This window comes from Python bivittatus, unplaced genomic scaffold (assembly GCF_059951505.1).
Source record: "Python bivittatus isolate LINGU-HERP-01145 unplaced genomic scaffold, Pbiv_v1 ctg000850_np1212, whole genome shotgun sequence".
In the NCBI taxonomy this organism is placed as follows: Eukaryota; Metazoa; Chordata; class Lepidosauria; order Squamata; family Pythonidae; genus Python; species Python bivittatus.
Window position 1 is genome coordinate 28,356,887 of NW_028277112.1, and position 22,238 is coordinate 28,379,124.

General features: G+C 35.0%; 1 protein-coding gene across 1 annotated transcript in view; it reads right to left on the reverse strand.

Moving 5' to 3' along the window:
- The window catches only part of FBN2 (fibrillin 2), a 152,697-nt gene that overhangs the window by 43,691 nt on the left and 86,768 nt on the right, over positions 1-22,238 (reverse strand). The window contains exons 25-35 of the mRNA XM_025177307.2: positions 20,529-20,654; positions 17,468-17,596; positions 16,405-16,530; positions 12,942-13,067; positions 12,433-12,555; positions 9,237-9,362; positions 7,756-7,881; positions 4,475-4,597; positions 3,090-3,212; positions 2,662-2,787; positions 1,633-1,755 (exon numbers count right to left, since the gene is read on the reverse strand). Coding sequence (XP_025033075.1) covers positions 1,633-1,755; positions 2,662-2,787; positions 3,090-3,212; positions 4,475-4,597; positions 7,756-7,881; positions 9,237-9,362; positions 12,433-12,555; positions 12,942-13,067; positions 16,405-16,530; positions 17,468-17,596; positions 20,529-20,654 — 1,377 coding nt within the window. The remainder of the gene's footprint in view (positions 1-1,632; positions 1,756-2,661; positions 2,788-3,089; positions 3,213-4,474; positions 4,598-7,755; positions 7,882-9,236; positions 9,363-12,432; positions 12,556-12,941; positions 13,068-16,404; positions 16,531-17,467; positions 17,597-20,528; positions 20,655-22,238) is intronic.

Here is a 22,238-nt window from a genome sequence, read left to right on the forward strand (position 1 = left end):
TTAAGCCTTTATATTCATTTCATTATTTTTTCATAATGAAAAAAAATCTCAACACACTTCCTTAATTGTTTACTTCACAAAACCTATTACTTTCAGCACAAAACTGATTTCTGAAATGCTAAACCAATCAATACTTCATTATATTTTGATTTCATAGCTATATTCTAGCAACCATTAGTTTAATGAAAAAAAGAAGTAAACATTAAATTATTTCTTTAACCAAAATCTAATTACATACAATCTAATTCAATTTCATAGTCATTATAGCATTATTATATCATATCTATAATTATCATTTGGAATAAAAACAAATTTCTTATTCTTGGGCATGTTTATTATTATAATTATGTGAATGATTCATGCTGTATCTTTATTAAACATTATGATGTACTATAATATTGTCTGTAATTTATCAGGTGTTACTAGATTTATTGAAACTAAGTTAGGTTTGAACTAAAATACCTATCTTGGAAAAAAAAATCCCAATCCAGTTCCAGATTCCCAATGGTAATCTAATATCCATATAATTTTATAAATAAAAATCTAGAAGGCAAATAACAGATTTTGAAGCTGTTGACTGCTCAAGTCCTGAGACAGGTATTAAAATCTCCAGTATTTCAAAATATGCATTTTTAGTCAGCTTCTTATTTAAAAAAATGAAGCAAAAAAAAAAAATGAAGCATTTTTACTGCTAATCTATCCAAATTAGATTAGAGAGATCTGCAGGTTACTGATCCCTTCATTTTGGGCAGAATTATCTTTGTTATTGGTGATTGCACTGAGGAAAATAAACATATCAAGGGCATTATGGATTGGGATCAAGAGAGGCTAGACAGGTCACTGCAGGGTTCAAAACTCTCTCATTCCATCAACATGCCACCATTAGGGCAAAAACGTATGGTAGCTTTGGAACTGGCATATTGATTTTCCATTGCATTACTTTTAATCAGTGGGAAACAAGCAGAACCAAGATGGATATCGCAGTGAGTTCCGCAACCATAATTACCCCTTTACCCACATGCATACAATTGCTCTGTTAGGAAAACTTTCTCTGTTCAAGCTGTTATCTGCAGTCACGCCCATACAATTCTTTGTTTTAAAAAAGTAAGTGTATGGATAAGCCTGGCTTCTATTCACTTTTTCCTCTGATTATTGTTCATCTTATTATTAGTTTGGGACAATACCAGGCAACATTCAATATTGTGTTAACAGCAGACATTTGATTTTGGAACAGGATTTACTATGTCCTCAGCAACCCTTACCCTGCTCCCCAAAATTCTTCCAGTGTCCTGGAAGAAATCATGGATAGAGATGACCATATTATTCTGTTAGTAAACAGTGTTGTATACATCTCTCTTTTTTTATGCTGATATTGTTCTTTTGAAGACTGTTTATGATTAATGATCTATTAATAAGAAGAATGTGTAATTTTGCATTTGTGGAAATATTTGCTAACAGTCCACATGAAAAAGAAATTATTAAGTATCAATAAATAGTAGTATAGTGTAACAGCTTTCTGCTTGTTTCAATGTTCCTGCTTTGACCTCTTTACACAAAGGATTGATTATACACAATACACATACATATCCATATCTACCCCCACCCCCACCCCATACACACATATATTTTTACCTGTACAATTTCCTCCAGTTCTATCCAGTTCATAGCCATCATCACAAATACAGTGAAACATTCCAGGTAAGTTATTGCAAGTACCAAACACACAGATATTCTGGAAGGCACATTCATCAATATCTGAAACAAAGGATAATACCAAAATGAATACAATACATACCCCAAATAATTTATTTCCTAATAATGCATCAAATGCAAATCTGTTTTGAAAGGTCTAAGTCTTATGTGTCTATGGTTCCTTGTGGTTTTACTGGGAGGGAGCTGAATATATTAATTACACTATACAATAAGGAGAGAATGTATACATCTTAGAATACAATATTTATATATGATATGAAACTTTAAAGAAGACTAGTTGAAAACTATTTACTTGAAAATATTTGCATATCATTTTCCATTAAAAAAAAATCTAATCTAAAAGCAAAAAATTTGAAATAATTTAAACAGTGTGCTAAACGAACTGATAAAAGCATATATTAGAACACTTATAAAGTCAGCAATAAAAACAATAAAACAACTGGAGCTGCAATAGAAAGTTTAAAATATCACAGCAGGTCTAAATGTGATGGATATGATACATTTGCACCTTGGCAGACTACAGCCATGTCACTAAATTAAACGGTTCATTTTACTTTGAAATCTACTGAAAAATATATTACCACAAATACAAAATTCTTATTTTTGGCTTACTTCTCTAAGAACCATTATCAATGTATATTTCCATATATATATATACAAAGTTGTGACCAGCACATTTTTTTACATACTATTTGTTAATTGACAAAAATGGTCAATCCACTGTTCAATGTAACATTTTATGTGCAAGGCCATGAAAACTTCAAAGTTAAGACAAACCTTCACTAGAGCTTCTGAAGCAAAGTCGTTCTGCTTGAGAAAAACAGCTATTTATACGTAAAGCATATGCTGTATATTCTGCATCACCCAAAAGCTCTGCCAGTACTTGTAGTTTACCTCCTCATATCTGATCCAGATTCTCAAAACAAGGTTAGAGTTGTGGTGAATTACCTTGGCAAGTTCGGCTGTTGGAAGCTGAAGTGAAGCCCATCTCACACTCGCAACGGTATCCACCAGGAATATTAAGACACTGTCCATTGTCACACAGATTAATATTTTCTGCACATTCATCAATATCTGTTGAATTTAAAATGTTACAACATCAGGCATTTGTACATTAGAAATAAATTTCATTCACTTTTTCTTAAAGGTCACTAGTAGAAAAGTCAATTTTATCCTCTGATGAATATATACACCATTTTCAAAATAATCTGTATTTGGAAATTATGTATGGGAAAGTTTAGGGCTTTGATGAAACTCCATATCCAGGTTTGCATAAAAGTAAACACTTAATCAATCCATTGTCCCATGGGGTTCTGAATTCTACTTCTAAATTAAATATAATTCTTTCACAAAATGATTTTAAATCTTTCTCTTACCTGAACAAGTAAATCCATCCCCAGTAAATCCTTCTGCACAGGTGCAGTGATATGATCCAGGAGCATTTACACACTGAGCATTTATGCTACACTGGTGTGTTCCATTAGAACACTCATCAAGATCTGTTAAAGCAATTAGTTAGAAAGAGGAAAATCATAAACACATTAAAAGTAACCATCATTTGGCTTTCTAAAGTTCACAGAATGTCTTGCAGAAATTGGCTTAAAGTCTATTAGTATTAATACTCTAAATCATTAGGATATAATTCACTTGAAAAACAATTGGTCATATTTCAGAAGTTTCCAAGTTCAGGCTCTGGCATTTCCACCTCAACAAATAAGACAGCAAAAGTCCTGTGCCAGAAATTAAAGGCAGAGAGTCTTATATGATCATCAGTGTATCTTTAAGTGTAGTATTGAGAGATTACCAGAAATGATTTATCAATATTTATTGATAACGAGAAACATGATGGCAATCTTCTAATACCTGAAGGGAAGATGGTTCAGATAGATAGAAAAAAGCATAGTTTGATATTTATTTATGAAACATCAGCAAATTGATGAATTTGTTAAAATGCTGTCTCAGGCCTGTTACTAAGGCCATAAAAACTTTTGGTGAACACTATAGGATGGGAATGGTTATGACCTCACAAGATGGTACCTCTCAGGAAAACACCTGTGATCATACAAGTATCACCTATTGTCTTATGGATAATGGTTATATTTGAATGTATAAACATAGTGAAATATACAGATATACTTTAAAGATACCAGTGAGGATAGGAAGTTTTGAAACCAGAAGAACATCTGAAACTTGAGACAGGATGCGGTGAATAAAGATGGGCATAACTGCTTCCTATTTCTGAAATGTTGGGGAGAACTGGGGAAATAATGGGGTTGGTTTACTGAAGTTCTCAGAGCTACATTTAATTTTTGTATAGAATACACAGCCTAAAATATATTAGGAAGGAATTTACAGCTGACAGTGAAGGTCACCCTTTTTGCGGAAGTTGTCTGAAATTACCTTTTGGAATAGGAGATCCTGATAAATTTAAAGTTGTAAAATGACTGTTTATGATGTTTGCTGTGAAAGTAACTAATATACCCACATATAAAATGGAACCATTTGACTAGCCTATATGGAGAAGAAAGATTCTGTCTGAAATTTGTTGAGATTCTTCTAAATCCATCTCCTGATGGTATATACTGTATACAACTGACTCTGTTACTGTAGAGTCAATTAGCTGGCTGCCCCTACTTTCTACTACCGGCAAGAGGAAATCCCCAGTGACCAATCAATCTAAAAAATCAATTTTAAAATGAACACATAACTTATATATGCCTTTTTATGAGGCAAGCAACTATATCAATTTATCTTTACTCACCAATACATTTAATTCCATTTCCAATCCATCCTTCCTTACAGCTACATTTGAAGCTTCCTGGGACATTGAGACATAGACCATGCATGTCACAGTTGTGGGCACCAATCTCACATTCATCCACGTCTAAACAAACAAATGTTAAATATTAAAATATTAAACCTTTCAGCTCACGTGTTAAGTGTTAGCTAGAGTGGTAATATTGATCACGGTTTTAATGTACCACATACTATAGGTACTGTGATTATTCCTCTTTTTTATAAAGCATCTGATAAAATAATTATAGATAATTACTATAAATCATAAAATGTGGATTTAATATAGATTTAAATATAATGGCTATTTCTTTCATAAACCCTAAGAAAGAAAGAAAGAAAGAAAGAAAGAAAGAAAGAAAGAAAGAAAGAAAGAAAGACAGACAGACAGACAGACAATGGATATATCTACATATATTTATGAAGCAATTCATCATAGAAAAGTAGCAACATGTATAAAAGAACCAATATAACATCAAAAGAAAACCTGCCACATCTCTCAGTGTTACATTTTCTTCATGTTCATGGTGTGACAAAAGTACAATTTAATTCCAGTAAAAATATCAGTAAATCAAATATTAAAAATCTCCAAGAAAAACAAAGTAATAAATCATATCATTGAATTAAATGCAAGAAAGGATGAATTAAAGGTAGGGAAAGAAACTGATGTGCAAATTTGATAGAAAGCATTACACATTTGTCTGACTTCTACCATTGTCATCATATCTATCAGAAATCAGAGCAAGAATAGGTGATAAATGAGCATGTGAAAACCATAAATTCCTTATAAGATTTTTTGATAAGCAGACATTTGTTCTTAAAGAAAACAAAGCACAGAGATTTCAAATACTGGGATTTCAAATTCAGCTACAGATAGTCCTCAGTTAACAACCACTTGTTCAGTGACTATTCAAAGTTATAATCTGGGTGCCTGGCATCTGGCTCACACTTATGACAGTTGCAGTGTCCATGGTCATCTGATTGCCATTTGTGATCTTCCCTGCCGGCTTCCCACGAGCAAAGTCATTGGAGAAGCTGGCAGGGAAGGTCACAAGTTGCTCAAGTAAGTTGCACACATCCTCCCCCACCTGGCAGCAGCTACACTCATGCCGCCCCTCACCAGCCACCCAGATACCCTCCCCCACCCAGCAGCAGCCACTTACCTGCCACTGGCCTGCCTGCGAGCTGCCTTGGACTTGCAACTTCCTGCTGGCTTCCCCATTGATTTTGGTTGTGGGAAGCTGGAAGGAAGTCGTGAGGATATTCTTACTTAATGACAGCAACAGAAATGCCTTCACTAAGCTATGCATTCATGTGATGATCCCCTTGTGATATCACTTAGTGACTGAAATTCCGGTCCCAATGACCGTTGTTAAGTGAGGACTACCTGTACATAAATTTACCTCTGAAATGTATACTTTGATAAAGATGCTTGACAACAGAATATTATAATATTTACAATATTTAATAGTTTAGAAGTAAAGGTGTGTTTTCTTAGGATAACTTAAAATATGTCTGACATGAGATATGAACTATTAAACAAATATTGTTGAGGAAAAGGTACACTTCTTTCAACATCCTTGGGTAATGTCCTTGGGTTTGAGCAATGGTGAATGCTACCTTGAGAATGTGGGTGATGCTGCCAACCTTAAAAGTAGCAAGTCTGCCCCTTCCTCAAGAAGTCATCCATCAACCCAGTTCATCCTAGGCATCTATTGCTCATTTCCAATCCATCCTTTTGGCAGAAGGTGGATAAGCAGGTTAGCAGGACAACAGTTACAGAAAGTCCTATATGAAGTGAATTATCTGGATCAGCCAGGCCAGGTCTGGGCACGGTATAAAAACTTATTTGACTGATTGATCAAATATATATCCCACTGCAATTACAAGGACTCTTGGTGGCTCACAAAAATAAGCACGTACAATGTAATTACATAATACAGTTAGCCTCAGGATTCAAAAGCTCTCAGGAAAATCTCTGTCTTCAATTTCTGTTGGAAGGCAGATAATTTGGAGACAAAGTAACCCCCAACGGGGGACCATTCCAGAGGATTGGCCCTGTTGCTGAAAAATGCTGAAAAATGTTTCTGAGCTTCAGCTCCTCTGACCTCCTGGAAATGGGTGGACAACTAGCAGCTTCTCAGCATGAAGAGCAACTCTTGTAGGAAGATGTGATCCTGCAGATAACCTGGTGCCAAGCCATAAAGGGCTTTATAGGTTAAAGCCAGCACTGTTGTGTAGCAAGACATACCACAGATGTGAGAGATGCATCCCTCCTATCTTGCTTGACATCTCAGCAGTGTTCCATACCATCAATCATGGGGTTGCCTATGAACAATGGGCACACTGTTTTGCAGTAGTAACCGCCTAAGTTGGAGTTTTAATTGGTGTTGGTGAGGAAAGGGAGATTGAGCCCTTGGTTGCTCCAACATGGGTGTCTTAGGGCTTGGACCTCTCCATCATTCTCTTTAATGTTTAGATGAAACCACTGCCTACCTGATGTTCTACTACTTGATGGAGTTGCAATCCCTGGTTCAGGTATAGGTGAAGGCTTCTGATATAGCAGGCAAAGAGAGATTCTCTGCTTTACTAGCAATCCCCACTCATTCTACAGATTAGCTGTCTTGGTATCAGGTTTTAATTCACCTCTTTTCCCAGCTCCACCCCACATTAGAGATAGTGATTTGTGGATATTTTCCACTGGCTGATGACATTTGATGGGAAGGGAAATGAAGCTAGGGGAAATCCACCAAGTTGTTCGCCTTTAAAGAACCTACCCACAGATTGCAAATTAAAGCTATTAATTACTGTACCTAGTATCTGATGAATATGCCTACTACATGACTTTCATACTCTGATGTATTTACCTGTACTTGCTTTGATGGATTTCCTTGTGCTTGCTCTTTGTTGTTTAATGAAGGTACTTTTGTGTGATACCATGACGGGCCCCAAATCCCTATAGAAATTACATGCCTTGAAGAACTGTAAAATTCTCAGCAATGCTGATTAACAACATTCTTATTTCTTCTTCTGCAGTAAAGTGCAGATCAGTCTGTTAGAATAACAGTAATGAGCCTGGAACTCTCATATAGCAAACAGACAGCCCTGCATTTCCCCACAAGGGCTGTTGCATCCTCCTTTTACCATGAGGAGGGAGCCCAAATCAGTAACAATGAAAAATATTCAGCACCTCTCCACAGAGGCAAATTTAGGTTTCTTTGTTTGATTAAAAAAAAAGCAGTGTCATACCTGTGCATCCTGTGGTTCCCTTCTTGACAGAATAACCCAGCTGGCAATGACAAATGAAGGATCCTTTGGTGTTCTCACATTCTCCAAACATGCAAATGTTCGAATTCAGATCACATTCATTCACATCTATAAATTCATAAAGCTCAGTGATTAAGTGCAAGTGTTTTATTATAATCACCTAGTTATTCCAATAAAATAGCTTTAATTAACTAAAGAAATATTAAAAAATAAAATGTCTTCTATATTTTGTCTAACATTTAATAGTGCTTGATTAGCAAAATTATTTAATAAAGGACTGATTTATACATTAATGAAATAATTACTTAAGCATAATATTTAATTACATGCAGAATTATAGAATTGGAAAAAGCCATTTAAACCAATGAGTCCAATCTCCTGCTTGGCGCAGGGATGCAAATTAAAGTATCCCTATTAGATGACTGTCCAGCTCTACCTGAATACATCCTGATAAGGGGACCTGATCAGCTCCCATTCTTATTGGTTCAACAATTCATTGATCTTACTGCTTGGATGATTTTCTAAACATTTAACCACACACTGCTTTAAGACCCAGGACCTTTATTCTGTGTTTTGCTCTCTGGGATGATGATTGAGACAAGCGTTTGTTCTTTGTGACAATCCTTTAGGTACCTGAAAAGTACTATCATATTTCAAGGCTAAACATAGCCAGCTCCATTATTATCACCATTCTATTTCTCTAAACTTATGCTAGTTTCTCTGAAACTTCTTTAAATTTGGCATCTAAACAGCACACTGTCCCACTGGAATATGAGCAATGCAGCACTGTAATTATTTCTTCATGAGATCTGGAAACTCCTACTGTCGCAATCTAAAACTGCACTGCCTTTTTATACCACAATTTACAATGGACCCAAATTCAGCTTGTGATCAGCTTCAGCTCCAAAACACTTTTGTCAAATATTATTATCATGCCTGGTACGGAGTAAAACGGTGCTTTTATTCCAGCAAAGCACTCCTTCAAAACTGTTTTTGAGCAGATTTTAAATTTTATATATAGTACGTCTTCTAAGTATTAGCCATCTCACCAAGTTTTGTCTTAAATCTGATAAGCATTCCCTCTACTTTTTCATCCAAATTATAAATGAAAACGTTAAATATACTAGGCCCAGCATTAGCTCCCATGGTATTCCACTTGATATCTCAGTCCAGTTTGATGAGGAACCATTCAAGAAAATTCAGACCAGCAATGAATCAACTTAACAGATATGTCATCTTCCCATCCGTAATTAGTTCGCTAATTAGAATGTCATTGGGTACAAATGAAGTCAAGATATATTGCATTTTCACAAACTGAAATCAATTTAATCTATCTCAACTAAAATTACAATTTAATCACTTAGAAAGAACAAATCTAAAGCATTTTCCTATTTGTATGTTATTATTTTTATAACATTAGCTTATAAAACAGAACCTCTGAAATCTGTAACTATCTTACATACCAATGCATATTTTCATATCGACAGAAGCCATGAATCCATCGTAACAAAGGCAACGATATTCTCCTGGAATGTTAATGCACTGTCCACCATCACAGATATCTGGGTTACTCTCACATTCATCGATGTCTGAAAAAAAGTGGCTATCGATATCATATTTAATCTTTCATTTCCCTAATAAATCGTATAAAGGCTTTTTTCCCAGTAATTGAGGAAAATTGTTCAAACACATCATTTGAACAGTAATTGAGGAAAATTGTTCAAATACATCATTATATAATCTACTATGAAATGCTCTTGGGGGCACATATTTTTTTCTTTACCTTGACTGTAGATTGTTAAACATTCTGTAGTTTTGACTTCCGGGGAAGCAATGGTGGACTGAGAATGGCTCCACGACAATGGAGCCGATGGCTGCGGCAGAAAGAGAAGCCAGTGAATGGATCGGCTCCTTGGAACCCTTCTCCAGATTAAGGAGAGGACTAGGATCACCAACAAGTTTGCTCCATACAGAGGCTCACCAGTGAAGAGACCATAAAATAGTGATCTCCGATGGGTTTGAGAGCTCTGGGAGCCAGGGAAAAATCTTCCTGCCTAAGTCATGGTTCGGTGCCTTCAAATCGACAATGGGTTTGCCCACTTCCTCTCTTAACTACCTTAGGAAATTGCTTGTTATTGAAGAGCAAGTTTCATTATGCCGTGAGAGCTTCCATCCTGGATGAAATAAGTGTCATATAAGTTTAAGGAATAAAAAGAAAAAAAAATAATTTTTTGGAAAACAGCAAAAGAAGGACTAGAAAGTTGATTTTGGAAAGTTAAGAGGCTAGGTTTGTTTAAAAATTTATAAATATATAAATTTATATATAATTTTGAAATTAACTGTAAGAAATCCTCCTGTGGGAAAAGCTTTGCTGATTGGAAAATAAACATATGATAAGAGGGGACTTTGAGGATTGACTAGAGGGAACCAGAGAGAACTAAGGATTATAATTAAAGGAGAATAGACTTATTAATACAATGGAGCAATATTATTTGACTATGGAAGAAATCAAGGATATTTGGGAACAATATACCTAGAAATTACTCTTAAGATTGTCTGCCACTATAAAAATGGATCTAACAGAGGCTACAGAAGAGGAACAGATTTACTGGACGAAACAGAGATTGAGGCTGCCTTGAATGTGGATTGAAAAATGGATTGAAAAAAAAATCCAGATTACAAGAGTGATATGGAAAAAAGATGATATGGATTTGAAAATGGATTTAAAAATGACCAATTATAAGAGTAATATGGAAAAAGATGCCACAACCGAGTTACAAATGAAACTGGCTGATGTTTTAATAACTAAAAGGGACATGCAAGTAATAAATCAGAAGAGTGACCTTCTTATCTTGGATTTACAAAAGGGACATGTTAAACTACTGAAGCTGTTCCTGAGAGGAGACAAAGAGAAAATGATAAGAAATCAACTTGTGGGATATTACTTGATGGGATTAAAGACCAAACTTTTTAAAAGTAAACAGAAGGACTATAAAGTGAATTTACTTGATCAGGCTTAAAATATATGTGTTGTGGTTTCTGGTAGCTATTAATGGAATTTCTTCTTGACCAGGACTGAATGATGAGGCTTTGAAGATTTATTTATAAATGGGGAGATATTTCATTTGCTTTATTCCTCAAAGAGAGTAATAAATTGGAATACAAAATGAATTTATTTGATTAAGGTTAAAATATATATGTTATTATTTCTGGTAGCTCTTAAATAGGCTTTTGCTGAATAGGACTGCATGATGAGTTTTTACAATTTGTTTATTGATAAGAGATGAGATATGGGAAGAAGAGATCTTTTTCAATTATTAAAATACTAGAGAAGGTGTTAAATTACTGAAGTTGTTTATACTTGTCTGGAGGGAGGGGAGAATCATTTTTTTATATTTCTCCTTTTCTTATTTTTTCCCCTTTTTTCTTTTCTTTCTTTTCTCTCTTTGCACTTTTATTTTTCTTTACTTCACCATCTCTATTTTATTCCATTATCTAGGGACCTGAAATTCTTTACCCAGGCCTAGCTATGCTAATCTGGAGTCACCCTTACACTGTAAAAATACTTCTCTTATCCCTTTTATGAAGCAGTCGCTAATCCAGCAGTATCTGCTGGGTTGGTCAAGCCAGTCAATCTGATGAAAGCAGCACCACACCAAAGCCCTGCCCCTTCTGTACATGGGTTATAATGTTATGTGCATGTCCCAAAGGGGCAGAACTTGCAGGTTGACAGTGTGACACTCTTTTTGTCATGCTGATAAAAGCAGCAGAAGCTGTGGATGCCCATGCACTTAGTTTCATTCCTGACTTGACTTTCCCTGATACTTCAGCACTAATTTTTGATGCCTGCAGAAAACAACCTTATGAATTTCTTGTTTAAAACGAATAGTTCTGATGCTCAAACTAGAATTTGTGAGGAAACTATTACCTTAGATATTAAGCAAACTTATTATCGGAAGTTTTTCATCTTTCCTAATTTAGAGCTTTTAAGAGAAAGAGAGACTGAGGGAGATAGATCCATTCATGTAAAAAAAGGGGGGGGGCATTTGATATTACAAATGTGAACCTTGGACTTGCAAGGATTGTCTTTCCTTTCTGTATTTTGATTTTTACCTGATACTTGGTGTGGGAAAACTACGTATATTGCTACTTTACTGTATTTACCAGAACCATAGATTAGAATCATAATTCATACTAATTTTACTGTGGAAGGTAAAATCCTAGTGTGCCAGCTTAGAGGCAAACAAGGAAATTACTGAAAGAATTGGGCTGCACAAGTGAGTATACAGTTACACTTGATAACAGAATATAACAAGTGTAATATAATAAAATCTAATAAATAACTATTATTTATTAGATTTATACCTCACCTTTCAATCAGGAGCTCAAGGTAATGTACATAGCATTCCCTCCTCCAATTTTCCTCCATAACAATTGCCCTATGAGGTAGTTGAGCTGTGAGAGAGTGACTTCTGTAGCTGAGGGTGGGTTAGAACCTGGGTCCATCCACTGCTAGTCCAGTATCTTCACCACTGCATCCTCCTGGTTCATGGCTCATTCTCTAAGCCATTTTACTATAGTACTTCTTTGTGTACAGGACTTTTTTTCATTATTTTGTGGATGCAGTATAAGAAATAGAGTTGAACTGCATTATCTTACCTGCGCAACTCCTCATATCTGGCATCAGAGCATATCCATCACTACAACTACATTCGTAGCTGCCTTCAGAATTACTACAGTGAGTGTCACAGCCTCCATTCATAATCATGCATTCATCAATATCTAGGAGAGTGTATTTGGGACAAATGATTAGATATGTACCTTATAAAGCATCACTTTTTTTTTTTGCTTCTAAAATCTGCATTTTTATTCCTTAGTTTTCACATTTCTTCTCTATCTCTATCAGCAGAAGAACATAAATACTTCTAGGAATTAATTATATCAAGATTTTGTGATGTAAGATAACAAACTAAACTAAACTAAAATTAGAATATAAATTATAGCTAAACAAACAAAAGTAACAGTGTAGTTTTTGTACATCCGGGTAGTTCACCTTCATAGATCTTGAAATAAGCTTCATCTTATTTGTTATGAAGTTAAAGTTCTGAAAAGAACACATTTAAAAATTTATTGTGAAACTGACAGATATTAAAATTTCTAGTACTCACCAATGCAGCCTTGCTTATCTGGAGTTGCCTGGTACCCAGGATTACAGGAACACTGATACATGCCAATCACATTCACACATTTCCCATTTCTACACAGGTTATTGCTAAGAGAACATTCATTGATATCTGAAAAAGAAAATTTGCTTGCTTCAGCTCCTGTCTACTGTCTGGTTTTGAATGGGCAAAAATCTAGCAATGCCATGAAAATGGATTCTGACATGAAGTTCCAACCTTATGTTAATATAGCCATGTGTCAAAATAACACTAACATTTCAACACCTAAGGGCCAGTACTTTTATGCTTTAATGTTATGAGAATGATAATATTACAGCCACGGAAAAATAGCAATCACATTATTGCTATTTTGCAAATTTCAGTCCTAATATACATAATATATATATGACTGCATTTTTACAACATCCAACCATATGAAAGCAATTAATCAGTGGCAAGATCCAGACTTGGAGTCTGCTCATTGTCTACTGAAAATGACAGACATTTAGCATAGCAGATATCTGCACAACCTATTTAATTGTTTAAATATTTTTATTCCATTTTTCTATAATATAAGTTGGCTAAGAAAACCAGAAAATAACATACAGTATTTCAAGAACATGAATGAAAATAAAAATCAGCTTGTGCTTCTTCAGAAAATAAAAAATGCAAGTGCTCCTTCAGATTTGCTTGTTAACACAGATAAATGACAATTTTATCAAATGCAAGCTTAATATTAACAAAATTCACATGTATCTTCAAGGCTGATTAATCAGGGTGATCTCTCAGTAGATAAAAAGAATTTCATTTTACATGTCTAATCCAAAAAGTGAAAGTAAGAGAAAGGGGAAGGTTGTAATAGATATGAATGAAGGTGGTCTGAACTTGTGGAATTAAGTTACTGAATACATGCATAAAAATGAAGTTACGAGTTTCATTACAAATGAAATGAAAATGATATAAAAAGTATGCTTTGATATCATTTTTGTTGTGCATTAATATAAAAGCAGGAAATCATAAATTGGTGATAATTGCAAAGTTATGCTCCAGAAAAAGGTGCTAATGAAAGTATAAAGGATCAGTTTGGTGAAAAAAGGTGTGCAACATTCTGAATGAATGCAGTTTCATAGCCGAGTGATTATTTTGGGAGGCATAAATAGACAAGTAGGAAAAGAGAAGAGGGTAGAAAAAAGGTGACTAGCCCATTTGGTAACCCAGGAATAACTGAGAATGGTTGCATAAGATCTTTTCTGGGTCATGGATCTGGGAGGGAAGGTGAAAGAAAGGGAGCTTAGAATGGGAGAGTTGGCTTTTTTTAAAGTAATGTTCTTCTCTATAGCTCCCAGCTGGACCCTGTCCATTTTCCAATTTTATCTTTCTTTTGCTGTTTCTTCCACCACACCAATTTGATCATGTTCTGTTCTATTTTCAGACAGTTATCCCACTGACAAACAGCTTGATAAACAGGCAGACAGAAACCTGACACTCTTTATATATTAGTGTCTGAGAATAAAATGATGAGAAGGGAGTCATAAATCCAGTGAGAACGTTGCAAGTGTAGATGAAACAACCAGAGAAGTGCTAAAATATGGATATAGTTTGCTTATGCAGTGACTCTGCAACTTATTTGTGTGTGAAGACTGCACCTTGCCTGATGATAGAACAAAGGCTTAAAAGGAAAAGGTGGAAAGAATGGATGCAAAAACTACATGGTGATGCATTTATTAAGTGTAATTGGGAAGACATTAGGCAAAATTGTGATGAGGGGTGACCCGAGCAAACTTTGGGAATTGCAATGAAGCTTTATTCTGGGCAGACATATATGTGCATGATTTTGCTTTTAAGCAGGTCATTGTAAAATGTATGTATAAATACATTTATACATAACTGATTTAAGAAAAAAATATTCATAATTATTTAAGAAAAATAATTGTAATTTTCTTGAGTTAAGATAGGATGAAAAAGCCTGAATTATAGAACAGTATGGAGTTGAAGGTTGGCTACTGATATGGTAAAAGCAGTACATAATGGAAGTAAAGAATGTGTGAGAGTAAATGGAATGCTTAGAAAATGGTTCCTCATTGACTAGGGAGTTAAACTAGGATATGTGATGATCTCTTGGTTCTTTAATATAAATATGGATACGTGTTTAAGGAAAAAGTCTGGTGATGTTAGAAGTGAGTTGGTCAGGGATATGAATGTATGTCCACATTTGTAGGAAGATTATCTAGTATTGTTGCCTAAGAATCAAATAATTTTCAGGGAATGTTAGATAGATTATATGATGTAACAACAAATACGAACTGAAAATTAATTATCAAAAATGAAGATAATTGTGTTTGACAAAAATGGAGGAAACAACTTGTAAATTATATATAATTAGTGAAAAATCAGAGCAAGGAAATATTTACCAAATATAAGAATATGGATGGAAAAAAAATAAGATGTGCAAAGATTGCTATTAAACTAGTGGGTGGTATGGCATCCGCAGTGAAGAATGAATGTTTGTCAAAAGAAGTGAAAATGCCTGTCTATGCCCACTTCATCGCATGGAATAAATGCTTGGTGTATCACAAGAAATTTAAAAGTAACTTGAATGTAATGGCAATAGGTTACTCAAGAAACGTGTGGAAAATTAAGAAGCAATATTATAGTCAAGAATTACTGGGTGATGAACAAATATGGATTGAATGCAAAAGTGAGTGACCAATCTGAAAGAAGTACTGTGAGATGGTATGGTTGTACAGAAAGAATGAATGAGAATTGACTCTCAGAACAAACATAAAGAGTAAATGGACTGGGAAGAAGGGAAAGACCAAGAAACTTGTGGCTTGATGCAACTGGAAATTCTCAAAAAACAGGTGCAAAAAGGTTAAAGAAGAAAAAGCAGTGTATGAAGTAATGTAAGAAATTCTGATGCAAGGATGGTGTGCAGTGATAGAAAGATAAGGAGAGGTTTAATGAATGCTGCTGCTGTTAACTAGATTGAGCTATAATCACAAAACAAATATATTAAAGAAAATTAAATGAGTTGAGAATAGGAATACCAAGAAATTCATGTATGGACTTGATGTGATGCTCAAAAATAATGTTATGAGAAGTTTAAAGGACAAAGACAGTGTATGAATCAGTGTATAGATTTGGTGGAAGCAAAAATGGCATGCAAGGATAGAGAATTATTGAAAATTATAGTGAATGGTGTTAGTGTAAACTAGATTTAGTTAGTTTTATTTTATTTTCTCTTATCTCTTGCCTTTATTTTCTTTTGCTTGTTATCTCTTTCTTCGTTTATGCACTTTGCATAACATTGGTTTTCCCAAAAGGAAAGAGCAGGATGGGTATATAGGCAATCCAAACGTTCCAGGTGAAATAATTTTAATGCATTCATGGGCAAATTTATATTATGTTATTGCAACATTATCAGTTACTTATTCACAGACAATTTTATTTGTAGGTTCATGAAACTTACCCACACATTCTTCACGTGATAAAGACAATTCATGCCCAAGAGGACAGTCACATTGAAAGCTTCCTTCTGTGTTTAAGCACTTCCCACCTCTACAAAGAAGGGGGTTACGTTCACATTCATCTATGTCTGAAAAGATTTTAAGGGACAATTTAAATGCCAACATATGGAAGCAATAAGAAACAATTACATTTTGAGAAAGAGCCTCTTTATAAAAATAATGACAACTTATCTCCTCTATATTTCATAATAAATAATACAGGAATCTGGGTAATTTGGCACTTACAAAATCATATTTAGACATAAAAATCATGACATTTAAAAACCCAATATTTATTTATTTGTCTAATTTATATAGCCACCCATCTCACAAAACAAGTGACTCTTGGCAGCATACAACAAGCTAAAACAATTAATACGTATCTAAAACCATATAGTTTAACTATATTAAAACTATAAAATTAAAGCTATAAAAATAATAGAAGAAAATTTATGAAGCTCAGGGTTATATTGAGATTTCCTTTAACTGCTATTTCTGAGGTTCTTTTATATACTACTATCATATGTAAAAGTATCATGTCCCACCATTATATATTAATAGATTTGTTTTAAACTATAAGCAGCAACATAGATGCAAAGGCCCACATGCTTTTCACAAGCGGTATGTGATCTTTTTCTGTACTTAGCCCAGTATTTAGTTTAATTGATTGCTACTTGTCCTAAAACAAATACACACACTCACACTCACACCCGCACATTTTATGTTTTATGTTTAGACTCAGTGTCCAGTGGCTTCCATTATTACCATAATAGCTTACTTTGTGGTATTATGGGACAACATGACTCGGGGTGGTGTACCAAATCATCAAATAAAAATACAAAATAGAAATAACACATACCACTAAAGCAAACTAAAACAATTAAATGGTGATCGGGACTAAAATACATGCAAAATATATTATATATAAATATATTATTGTTGTACCCCAATTTGTCCGAATGCTCAGTCCAACACATATAGAGAACTTGAAGTTGGAAAAAACTGCACAAAAACTCCACCACTCACCCATGCAGTTCTTCATCATCATAAATCCACTTTCATAGCCCTCGAAGCATTCACACTCAAAGCTTCCTGGAGTGTTGACACAGGTGCCACTTCCACAGAGATCAGGTGAGATATGGCACTCATCAATATCTAGTTCCAGAATCAAAAAAAGTAAACAACATCTTACTGATAACACAAGTATCAAATAAATTAGTTCTGCAATGAAGTGAGTCAAGAATATAGTTCAGATACAGAGGCATCACGAGCCTTACAATTATTGAAAATGATTGGAAGAATGATGACTGAAACAAGAAGGTGATATTTATATAGTGAAAGGATGCTGTACCGTAACCAGTAATTTCTACGATTATTGACAGTCTTCCATGCTTTATCCTTTTTTGTTCCTTCAAACCTCTCCCTGTTTCTACTGGAATTATTTGTAAGCAAATGACCTCCTCCCATAAAGTGGCTAGACATTAACTCTACTGGGTTCCTAGGATACTGTCTGCTGTGTGGAAAATAATGCCACAAGTATTCCAGGTAGATATGTCATGGAGTCTGCAGTATGGGTGATCTAGTTCTATGCTATGCCATCCACCCTCATACTTAGGCTACATCCTGAATCTGGAAACAGGTCAAACTGGTGTTCACCCTTAATCACAACCTAACCTAGATTTGATTTTATGTTGATATTAATATACCTTTTTGTACTTTCTATCTTAGCTGTAATATGCATGTCAATTTTATAACTTGCTCTGTGTGTGTGCGCGTGTGTGTGTATAGATATGGTATGTGTATGTGTGCAGATAAATAGACGGGCAGACAGATAGACAGATATTGTCAGGAGGAAAACCAAAGGCTTGATTGAATATAACCACTTCACTGAGCAGCAAGAACCAAGTATTTGAAACACACCATGATTATTATTGAAATGCACCTCTTTCACACTGTTCTGTGATCTACAGAACACCTGACTGGCAAGTATGGTAACAATAAGCTTTCTCTTGCTGTTTTTCTTTTCTGCCCTAAAACTGAGAAAAAATGGCAGAAACCTTGCCCAGCCCTAGCTAATGAATTTATAGGCGGGTAGGTACTTAGCTACTTTTCAAATTGGCTGGCAGCAGAGGAAGTAAGACAAGCCAATCTAAATTCTAAGACTGAGGAAAGGTTTCAAGTATGTTTTCCCCAATCTAGTAGGCAGAACAGGAAGAAGGAATTAACTTGTGCACTGTTCTGACACAGAGGAAAGAGCAGTCAAGAGGTCTCCAGGAACAGGATTCAAAGCCTCTTCTTGACCTTCTCAGCTGAAATTCCAAACCCTTACTATACATTATGAGGAAAAAGAAAGGGAGGTAAATGTATATAAATGTGTAAGTATGAGTATATAGTTATGTGGGGTTCTATTTTTTTAAAATGCATTATATCATATCCACAAGATTCAATTGGATTGGGGGAAATTGGCACTTCCTCCCCTAATGAGAAAATTGACCTTTCTTCCACTGAAGAGGTGAATCTATATCAAAGGAAAAGGAAATTCTCTTGACACACGATAGGCGTAAGAATTCAGGATAACATTTTCTTTCCAAACTTTCAGTTAAAGTTGGCAAGAACATTTCTATTTATGCAATCTTTATAAAAACAAGGAAAACAATCATTATATAAACAAGGAAATAACTGCTACAGCAATATTAATACCAAGAAAACCTTGATTTACATGTCTTGCCACACACATTTTATATCACTCTGGTGCATTTAATTTCTACTGTTCCAGAACAAACTTCTTTTCACTTTAAATGTGCAGCCACCCACAATGCAATCAGCTATTCATCACAGATGTATAAAGTCACTAACTGAATTTCAGATTTTTTAGGGGTTGAAGAATTATTTTTATTTTCAGAACAATGTTGGACACTGATTTATTTAGAAAGGTTGAAATCATATTTAAGCAAACTTGGTCAGCATGATGATTTAGGTAACCTGCCCTTCCCCATGCCTCTGTGAAAGTTTTCAATTTTTTTGACAGTACAGTAGTACAATTGTTATTTTAAGTACAGTAGTGTAACTGTAATTTTAAGAAATCTTTCCAAGCACTCCACTGTCAACAAGATTCTTACCTATGTTTTCCTCCTTACATTACAAAAAGATGAAATCTGTATTTTTAAAAAGACAGACAAAGTATAAAAATGACAGAAAGTTGGGACCTAGGACTATAGTGCAAAATGGGCTTAGCATTTTTGGGCTATGGCATTATGGGTTAAAGCAGAAATAAATATTTTCTATAGGCATTCTTCATAATAGCATCATCTTTCAGAGACAAAAGAGCTTGTGTTTGTTCTTTCTACCTGTTCCCTCATTAACTGTTCTCCTTAAAAGGGCAAAAAATCTACAACTACAAAAAGAAGAAGGGAGCAGGAAGCCCCAATGGCTGGAAGCTAGCATCCATTGAAAAGTAAAAGTTGCTTTACCTCTAAGGCTGAAATTATTCGGAAGGAATTCTTTTCTGCTTTTCATAAAAGTAGCCCAACTTTCCCAGTCTTAAAGTAGCACACTCTCAATGGCAGCCTGAAAAGTCAGCCTGCTTTAATGAATAGCAAACAGGTGTTGTTTGCATGAGATATCCAAAGCACTTCTGAATTATTTTCAAAGCATGCACAACCATACTTACAAGCATCTAATTCCCACACTGCAGATTTTACACACCTGTAGACAGGCTACAGTATAAATATTTTTCAAAATATTTTTTAAAATGAAAAGTGTACAAGCGAGCTTGTTAGTTTTAGTGGAAAACTGGGAGGAGAAGCAAAGCTACTCAAGGCTTTAGTCTCTGGCTATTTTACCATTCAGAATTACACACAGCCTCCTCCTCCTAAATTTAGATTGTGGGAATCTTGACAAAAACAATGTTTTAACTTTCTAATGAACATCAGAAGTTGACATTATCAGATACACTTTTCAAACTTTACTTATTGCAAGATCTATGCACATGATCAGTAGTGAGAATCTGATGGTAGCAAAAGGAGTCTCCCAACTGATTAAGCAATGAAAGACAATCTTTTGTTATGGAATCCCATCTCAAATTTACCTGTGCAATTTCTCTCTTCCATATCAAGTGCAAATCCATTATTACATCTACATTTGAAGCTTCCAATTGTGTTTCTGCATTTGCCATTTGTGCACAAGCCAGGGAACATTTTACATTCATTTATATCTGCAATAAGAAAACAGATGCATGCTTTATGTGGTCCAAGAGGTTATTTATCAAACAGAAAAATACACCCTTTTAAAAAAATAACAAAGCAAAGGAATAAAACTGAACAACTTGATTATAAACAAGTGAGAAACAGTTTTAATGTTTCCATTCATTTGGATACCTCGTACTTATTTTGTAGAACTTTTCATCACAAAATAATTCTCCAAAGAAGATTCAGATCATTATGAAACTGTTATGAAGCCATACTTCTTCAAAGTGGTTTATTGAGTTGGTTAATTCTTTTCACAAGTCTACTGCCAATATCCTTTCAAACTACCCATAAAGAGAACAGTCTGCTGGTATTCCACTGGTACGTCATCTCCAAATTCACAGCCACAAGAAGCTGGTTGATTATCCTCATGCAAGTGCAAGTACAGGCCGTGAGGTACCTTCAGGACTGTTTTGTCCAACCAATATTGACCCACTCAATGCAAATGTCCTGGTAAAACCTTCCAGGGATCCCTACTACTCAGAAGCACTGCTTTTCTGCTGGAATACTCTTTCTCCAGATATATAATCAGGTCCTACTTTAGAAGATTGATTGAATTAGGATTGGGGTTGCTGCTATCCATCCATCTATCCACCAATCCACTGACCCATCCACCCACATTACTTATTGTTTTTATGATGCTGTTATGGTTATAGGCATTTTAACTAATATTGTATCAAAGACATTTTAATAGAATGTACTGGAAAATACTGTAAGTTGCCAAGAGTCATTTGATTGTAATACATTTGATTACAATATACAGTACTGTACAAAAGTTTTAGGCAGGTGTGAAAAAATGCTGTAAAGCAAGAATGCTTTCAAAAATATATATTGTAATTGTTTATGTTTATCAATTTACAAAATGCAAAGTGAGCAAACAGAAGAGAAATCCAAATCAATATTTGGTGTGACCACCCTTTGCCTTCAAACCAGCATCAATTCTTACAGTTGCACACTTTGGACACTTGCACAAAGTCAGGGATCTTGTAGGATTAGAGTCAAGTGTATGATTAACCAATTATACCAAGCAGGTGCTAATGATCATCCATTTCATATGTAGGTTGAAACACAGTCATTAACTGAAACAGAAACAGCTGTGGAGGAAGCTTAAAACTGGGTGAGGAACAGCCAAACTCTGCTACTAAGGTGAGTTTGGGGAAGACAGTTTCATGTCACAGGTCATACACCATGGCAACACTGAGCACAGCAACAAGACACAAGGTAGTTAGACTGCATCAACAAGTCTCTCCCAGGCAAAAATTGCAAAGTAGACTGTGGTTTCAAGATGTGCTGTTCAAGCTCTTTTGAAGAAGCACAAAGAAATGGGCAACACTGAGGACCGTAGACGCAGCGGTCAGCCAAGGAAACTTAATGCAGCAGATGGAAGACACATCATGTTTACTTCCCTTTTACACTGGAAGATGTCCAGCAGTGCCATCAGCACAGAACTGGAAGAAACCAGTGGGACCCAGGTACACCCATCTACTGTCCAGAGAGGTCTGGCCAGAAGTGGTCTTCATGGAAGAACTGCTGCCAAAAAGCCATACCTCTCA